At 30.1% G+C, this 8,959-nt stretch overlaps 1 protein-coding gene across 1 annotated transcript in view; it reads right to left on the bottom strand.

Moving 5' to 3' along the window:
- Positions 1–8,959, bottom strand: part of Vps13D (vacuolar protein sorting 13D) — a gene marked incomplete at its 5' end in the record, with an annotated part of 84,549 nt that overhangs the window by 55,750 nt on the left and 19,840 nt on the right. Inside the window, 9 exon segments of the mRNA XM_067050695.1 lie at positions 2,754–2,949; positions 3,916–4,084; positions 4,289–4,547; positions 4,909–5,074; positions 6,446–6,609; positions 6,849–7,229; positions 7,905–8,184; positions 8,264–8,459; positions 8,547–8,774. Coding sequence (XP_066906796.1) covers positions 2,754–2,949; positions 3,916–4,084; positions 4,289–4,547; positions 4,909–5,074; positions 6,446–6,609; positions 6,849–7,229; positions 7,905–8,184; positions 8,264–8,459; positions 8,547–8,774 — 2,039 coding nt within the window.

Below are 8,959 nucleotides of genomic sequence, written 5' to 3'. Positions count from 1 at the left end.
ATAGCTTGGGTTCAAAATAAAAGCTTTAATATTAAATAGATAGTAGTATTTTATTTAAATTTTATAACATTTTAAACTCTTTATCTCAGGGCGGGTTTCTAGGCAATCAGAACACTTATTTTTAATAACACTTAATTTAAATTAATATCTCTTTTACAAATGTATTTAATTTTAGGTATTAGAACAAAACTAACCAATTACATAGAATCTTCTTTTGATGATTTTCTCAACAAACTAACACTGACTGTTGGCAATCTTTCTGCAAACAAACACTAATGAAACAAAGCATTGGTTCTCTAACAGTTTTCAAACTCACTTCTCATCCACCAAAGTGTGTTTGGCGATCCAAACAAAGAGTCCCTTCTTCTTCTTGGCAGACTCTTCAATGTCTTCTTTTTCAAGATGTCTCCCCTTGAGCTAGACAAAAGATGAATGAGCCCCTCCTCATCCAGGAAACATGATTCCCCACTCGTGCCTAAGCAATGAAATCACAAAAACCAATTTTTCTTCCTTCTCCTTCTCTAGGTGTTAGTTCTCAACATCAATTGCAGCACTAGGGTTTCGAGTTTTTTCTAACGATTTCCTTTATGAATAATTTTCTTTAATACTTATTCTTAACTTTTTTCTTAAATGTATTGTAATTTCAATTATGATGGAAAGTTAAAATCAAGTTTTTAAAATACACTCCAAATTTGACTGAACAAAATTGGTTAGCGAAGCAAATGAACAATATTAAAACGATATATAAAATAAAAACCCTTTATACATAAAAATATACTATTTACTCAAAAATAGGATATTACAATATGTAACGAAAACCTTTTGCTTAGAGCTGGACACCTATCGTCCCAACAGGAGGTATAGTTTTTGTTTTGTTTTTTAATATTAATAAAAATGAAGTGATGTTTTTGTTTTACTGTTTATTTTAACAAATGTGGATAGGATCAACTCATCATTTTTGTAAAATTACTATAATTTATATGAGTAAATTCTGGTAGCAACAGGAACAAAAATTTTGTTTTTATATGTCTCTATACTCTATTATAAGTAATAGCAAAATCTTTATACCTTGTTTACTTCAATGATGTCATTCTAAATTTTGTTAAGCAAATCTAGCTAACACTGTAGTAGAACAAGATTGATCAGAAACTTTAAAAAAATTTCATTTAGTACATCACTTTTTCTTTCAGTTATGTTTTTTACTACTGAGGAAAACTCAGATACTTTATGGCACATTATTTATTTATACTATTGAAACAAATCCTCCAGGACAAACAAAAGGAAATAAGAAAATTAATGAATTTGAGTTTAACAGCAGAGTTAAATAATTACAATTTAATTCACCAATGATCCTTAGAGGTAGAGGTGGCATTAATAAAAAATAAATAAATATTTATTCATTATTTTACTAGAAAAAAAAATTGTAGAGATATGGATGGAAAGTAACATTTAAAAAAGGTTCATAAATTTTTTAAATAAAATTTTGTAACAAATGAATTTAAATTTGCTAACGAAATAAAATCTAAAAAATCAAAGACTAATTAATACTAATAAACAGCAATGTTTGGACAAATGAAAAAATCATCAGTTCTGATATAAGAATATAATCATTCTGATTATTATAGTAAAGGAATAGATTTAGTTAAGACATTAAGTTGCTTTTAATATCAACTTAGTTACTAATTGAAGACTATAGGGGAAGAACAGCTTGAATAGATTTTTTCTGAAAAATAGGTGATAATCGATTATTAAAGTTTTTTCATGGTGAACAGGATCATCAAATCAAAACAAGGAAAAACAATCTTAGCTTATAACTATGTTGGGAAAGAGTATACAGGGGAGGAACGGTTTGCTGCGAGTGGAACTGCGAAAAAACTTCATCTTTCTGACCTCTCCTTATTTTTTTAAAGAAACTTAAAAACAAAATAATCATATTACTTAAAATTTTATTATATTTCATTCTTATCACTTAGCACTTAGTAACAATATGTATCTACATAATTTAATGCTTTTAGTCACTTTATTGCAATACTACTCATTTTTCAATATTTTTTTTTTATTTACCTTAAATTATGTTACTAATGAGAATAATATTAATTCAAATAAACAATTTCAACTAAATTTTTTTAGTTTTTTTTTTCACTTTTGTTTTGACTGCCGTCAAAATAGCCCTGACGAAGCCCTGGAACGTGGGGCGAAATGTTGGCTCAATAAAATAGTATAATTCTACTATTTGAGTTTTTTTTTACCGCCCCCGGACCATATTCCTTTCAAATTTTTTTTAGTGTTTTCAAAATTATTTGAACCTTGCGAGAATGATCTTATTGCAACACTAATTTAGAGAAGTGTAAACCCTCCCTCTACTCTCTATAACAGTAGTCAACTGAGTCGTTTTTCTCTGGTACAAAATTAGTTTTGGCACCTCAGCTCCATTTTCATGCTCTGAGATATATTTTTTCAGTTTTTTAAAGGTTTAGATGCATTCCACACTATTTCAAAATTATTCTCTCAAAATTTCATCATGAAAAAAAAAAAAAAATTACATGTTCAGGACTTGGTTATAGAAAATTTAGTTTTCTGAAAAATTTGTATAAGTTGAGTTAGGTCATGCTTCCCCTGTAGTCTTCAATTGAAATCATGTATGAAATTGATTAAAGAAATAAATTCAGCTTATTTACATATCTTTGTTAAATATTAAAGAAGAATATGATCATTCTTCAAATGTGTAATATTTGAATACAAAAAAAACTCACCTTTGCTTTGATCAATTGATTTACTGATAACACCTTCTTCATTTGACTTTTTTAGACAGTTATTTACAGTCAAGTTTCCTAGATCAGCAACTAGACAAGATGTACACTGAGAACTCATTGGAAGTATTATGATAGGAGATGGAGCATGAAGTTCAATCAGAATTCTAGTGGAAATAGCATTCTCATCATCTTCTAGCTAAAAAAAAGACATATTTCAATCATATAACATTATACTATTATGTACAACACAAATTCCTTTTAATGAGAAATTCTAGCAGTAATAAGAATATGGATTAACGATGATGTTATAATAACTAATTGTCTCAGTGATAAATTATGGGATACCCACAACAAAAAATTAGATATTGTGGTAAAAGCAAGAAGGGCTAAAAGTATTGACAACCTTAGGATCAATATATACCTATTCAATAAATTACAATTTTGTTTTTGGAAAAATACACAAGTGAAAAAATTTTAGAAACAAAAATCACTTTTTTAAAAACATAAAAAGAAACTTTTTTCAACTTCTTCCAGCTAATAGATGGGAGATTGAGATTCCATAGAATGGAACTTTTTCTGAGTCACAGAATAGCAAAAGATGAGCGATAGAAACTAAAAAGTTTAATTAATAAAACAATTCAAAACCTCTTCATTAATCATCCATTATCTTCAAACTATTATATATCAAGAAACCCAGAACTGAAAACTTGTTTTCTACTTTTCAGTACTCCCCTTAAAAATTAATTTCTTCAAGACAGCTCAGATCCTTTTCTGTCATACTGTCTAATGCAGATCTTAGCACAGTACATAGGTCATCAGGATTTCAGGAGACACTCATTCTACCAACCTTATTAAACTCCTATTACCCTCCAGTGAGCAAAAAAAGATATATTCTATGCTTTCTTTAACCTACATCAGGCTAGGCATTTCACTGTAGCTTCAAGCTAAAGTCTTGTTAATACTTAAATCTGCATTTTCCAATTAACAGTTAAATAGGGAAAATATGATCTCACTAACTCATCAATTACAGCAGGAAATATCAGATACCAATCTAATTATTTTTATCTTCACTAGAATATGAATAAATATACATGTCTAAGTATTTCATCTTAAAGACTGCAAATAATTCATAAAATTTAAGGTTAAGTATATAATTACTTACCATCTTTCCTCTAAAATAGCCCACCTCCCTACGAAGATGAGGAAAAAGATTAAAAAAGGCTTGGATTTCAGCAACATATCTCTGAGTATGTACATATACTAATGAAGTCATGTCCATTTTTAACTGTAAATCATATGGTCGAAGTTGTACTGGATCTGGAGAATTGAATCTAAAAATTATTGACAAAATTATATAAATTCACTATTATATTTTTATTTTTTATTATCATATTATTTTTATTTTCATTCAAAAAAGAGAAAACTTTCATCTCGTATTCTCTTTATAGTTTTTATTTTACATATTATATTAATGAAATTTACGATGAAAAGCATCTATATATTTAGTAAATAACACATAAAGCTAATATACTCACTTCACCATAGATAACTTCAGCCCAGCGGTAATAAATCTTTCTCTGTATAACTGACTGTGACTTGGGGTAAGATCTGAGAGACTAAATGAACCAACACTCGCTTCCGTTTCAGTAAATCCTGAACCTGCAGCTGATACTAGTCTGCTACTCAAGTTTGTCATCACAGCTCGAGCAACTTCATATTCTGCTCTATTCAATACAACACTTAAGGATCTCACAGTCAATTCCAATTCAGAGTCAACTCCTATTTGTTCTGGAACTATGAATTTTTTGATTAACACAAATAGAAAGACATAATCTCTTGTAACAATATAAAACTAAAGTAATTGTTGAATCAATAATGACTTATTATAAAAAGAATTGTAGTAAAATTATTCAACATTGAATAACTAATAAAACAAAATGGAATCCTTAATTAGTAAAGAGTGATAGGTAACTTTCTATTTTATTTTTATTGTTAGTTTCAAATTAAATTAGATAAGCAAATAACCACATTAAAAAAATACAGTCTACTTTATTCCACTGACTCCAAGGGGGTAGAGTTGAATTCTCAATAAACCTCCTTTCAACAAAAAACAATCCAGTTAGTCAAAAATCAGAAATTATAAACAGATATTTACATTTCTTAAATGATGAAGGAGTTTGAGGAAGTTCAGTAGTGTGATCCTTCTTCAGAGTATCCTGATCCAAATCACTAATTCCAAAGAAGTCTAACACTACCACCCACGATTCTACATTCACAATCACATCAAGACTATTGAAATCAACATTGACCTGACGAGATTTCTGAAAAAAAATCAAATAGGTTAGATTATAGCATAAATCAGTAATGTAATAATTATATTTAAAAATCTAATCCAAAGTTTTAGAGACATGCAGGAGAAGCAAAATGATCTACAAGGAAAAGAGTTAATACTTTCCAAAGCAACGAATTATGGGTGAAATACAGACGAATAGGATCGAAAAAAATCTACTAAATTATAAGTATGGTGAATCAGAAAGCTGGAGCCAATAAGGAACGTGGAAAGCTGGATTAGAAAAGCCCAGCAAACAATTCCACAGCTCCAGTCAATTTGTTGATTTCCAGAGATACTAAGGGGAAGCAGATTCGGCTCTTCAACATCAACATAAAATATGTACTTTTGTAAGCAAGGAAGACATGGGAAATCACTAAACAAGTAAAAAAAAAAACCTACAGACCTTCATAAAATGATGGCCCAGAAATGATTTCCAATTTTGAGTTTAAGAAATTAACAAAGCAAGAAAATAAAAGCTTTAAAAATGGAATGGCTAGGGAAGACCCTCAGAAAATATCATGCTGATAAAACTCAACATTGCCTAGAATGGAACATCCAGCATCAGTGAAGGCGAGAAAAGGACAGCTGAAAGAGGCATGGAGGTGAACCTAGGAAAGATAAGTGCAAAAAGTAGGTGAGACAGGATCCAGAATTTAAAAACTTGTGAAAGACCAAGATGGATAGTGGAACATTGAGACAATCCCATGTACCACACCTAAGAAATTGTAGGATTCAATCAATCAAATATCACCATAGAAGTTTTAGTTATTTGTTTTATTACAAGGTGCTACATTTTACAGTTAAGGCACCTACTTGTGACTGTAGTACCACCAACTATCAAGAAAATCCTCTTAGCACAACACTACTGTCAAGACAGAAAATGTGATATTGTACACAACGGCAGTTGTTACAACAGCTGTCACTGTCACTCTCACCATGGAACATGCACATTGAAACAATATTTAACAAGTTACATCATTCAGAATATTATACAAAAATCTTTCAAAGAAGTTTGGTATAGGCTGCAAATAATCAATAGACTAACTAAATAATATTATCATGCATCAAAATGGTTTAATAACCCCTGTCAGGACTACAATAGAAGATTATTTCATACTCATTTGTCATTTCCACCTATGAACAATAAATAAAGTACCAATAACAGATACATTTTATTAATTACATGGTAGTGCAAAAATAAGGTAGTGTATAATATCAAAAGAACTACTATATGCTAATCAGCCATCTTTAATCTGATTAATAGATGTTTTTCTTTACATGGTAAACTCCAATTTTAAGATAAAATGAAATAATATATAATTATAATTAAAATTAATTCATAAACATAGAAAGATCTTACAACAAACTTGTTGAGGCGTGATGGCTTCATAACAATGTTAACATGTACAAGATTATCCTCTCTAAAAACCGCTGGAGACATTTTTCCTCTAGGGGAAGGTGGTGGCGTGTAAGGACACCTGGGCTGAGTACCTCTCATCCTATTTTCTATTGAGTTTTCAGCAACTGAAATATTAAAATGAATTAATATACAGTAGTTAACTTATTTAGAAAAAATATACTAAAACATAACTAAAAGTCATAATTCTCTAAGACACTTAAATACCATGGTTTCAAAAATTACTTATTAATACTGAGAATTATTACAATACACAAAAAATTTAAAAATAATTCTCAATAATAATATGTCAGTTACCCCTGCATTATGTTAAAAATGTTTTTAAAAAAATTAACTTAAGACTTACCAACAACATGACGATGTCTGGTTGATACTGCACCAAGAACTTCTCCTGTCTCCAAGTGGTCAGGAAGTGAAAAGTGCCAAGGAGGGACTGTACTCTGAGGTGAAGATAAATTTGGACATGATTTAGAAGCAAAGCCTGAAAAACTCGGTTCACTGCTTGCTGCTCTAGAAGAAACCATGATAAATCTGTGTTTAGAGTCTTCAGGTTTTTGAAGATCTTCCATATTAACAGAATGGAGGGAAATTTGGATAGAAGTTTCCATACATTGAGATTGTTCATACTGAATTATTAATTCCTTAAATGATAGATCAACAAGTTTTTGTTCTCCAGAGCCTAGATCAGCAATCAGCTCCAGAGAAAGAAGAGGTAATTCAAATCCAACTGAAAATAAATAACAAAAGTTAAAATATAATTGGAAGAAAATATAAAGTTTGTATATTTCTTAGCAAAAAGTAATCATTAATGAAAAACTTTTCTGAGGTAATGAATTGAAAAAGTATTTTCTTACTGAGGATTAAAAAAATTATATTTTGTTAATTCAGTTGAGATGGCTGATACTACTACATCACTACTTTATTTTTGTTTAACAATGTTTTAGCCAACCAAGATTGTAAAGTACAAACACAAGTGTAATAAAAGTACTGTGTAATAGAGGTATAAGATTATACCTGAGGTTAGCTTGTTAGATGGAAAAATTGTAAAACAATAATAATAATATAGTGGTGAAGTAGTACCAGTCTATTTTAACTAAATTCACAGACCTGCCTTCACCTAAGTCAACCAATAAATTAATATATACTATTATAAAAACAATTTGGGATAATTATTGTATTAGTTAAATTACTAATTTTCGAACTCTACATCTTAAGAATATTTGATTCCATCACTGCCAATGTTAAATTACTCTAATTTTTATTGTTTGATTAATATATAACAGGGATCTTTAATTAATTTTACATTGAGAGTTAGCACTGTAAAAAAAACACTAGATCCTCAAGATTACCTTACTCCCAAAAATTAATATACAACATCTAAACAATTATGTTGAAATCTAACCTGTAAGAGACAATCCCTGAGGAGAGGGAAGAGGTGGTGCCCGTGAAACTGTACTGTGCGCTACCATCATCCTTGCACGTAATGCCGAGTCCATGCTTAACGTTGACACTCCAGTATTAATTTCTGGTTCTTCTTGAATATTAGCCAAAACCTTTTCCACTCTTTTGTCATCCACATCACCTTTGACAGGAGTAAGAACGGTGTCCACAGTTTCTAATAATTGCTCATACTGACCCCTTGAAAGTGACAGTTTCAAAGCATTTATAATGCTTCCCTGGACCTACAAATTAAAAACATTATGTAATATGACATTTAAAACTAACTTTGAAGGAGTAAAGAGGAAAATTCATGATGGAGACCTGCAATGAATCCTGATGGTCAATCTGAAAAAAATCTGCACCACAATCTAAAAGGATATCATCCTGTTGTTTCATCCTTATATGACTCATTTCTCTAATAACAGTCAACTGTGCACTGGTATTGTGTAAAACAGGAATGCCATCACTTCTACTACAATAAAGCTCTTCTGCTCTAATTAAACTAGATTCAGATAAACTACAAAAAATAACACATATAAATAATTAATGCAGCACAGATATAAGGCAAGTTAAATTAACAGCAAATTCTACAAGTTTAACTTACTTGATTACTTTATTCAGCCTTTTTGTAATGTCGAGTGTATATAAATTCATAGCTGTGACACAAATAGTATATTTTTCACTGGTAGATGGGCCAATACCCCAAGGACTAGAAACAGGAGAGGAACTGGAATTGGTAACACTAATACTTCCGAGATGAGCCACAGCGACCTGAGGACTAGATGAGTTTCTGGGCAACACTACAACTGGGCTAGCTAAGACAACATCCCACCTGTAATTGAAAATATTTTTTCAAAATGATATGCCCTCACCTTTGCTAAAACTTAAAAGTATCTGCCATAAATCAGTGGCTTAGAGAAACAAAAAGCAATGCACAAATTAAAAATTCAGAAAAATGAGTCTAAAGGTTTTCAGGAACAAAGATAGACATTTTGTTTTCATATATAAAATAAAAAC

This window comes from Halyomorpha halys, unplaced genomic scaffold (genome assembly GCF_000696795.3).
Source record: "Halyomorpha halys isolate HHAL.00 unplaced genomic scaffold, Hhal_1.1 Scaffold2076.1, whole genome shotgun sequence".
In the NCBI taxonomy this organism is placed as follows: Eukaryota; Metazoa; Arthropoda; class Insecta; order Hemiptera; family Pentatomidae; genus Halyomorpha; species Halyomorpha halys.
The sequence above is the reverse complement of the archived record's forward strand: the minus strand, read 5'-3'. Positions and strand labels throughout refer to the sequence as shown.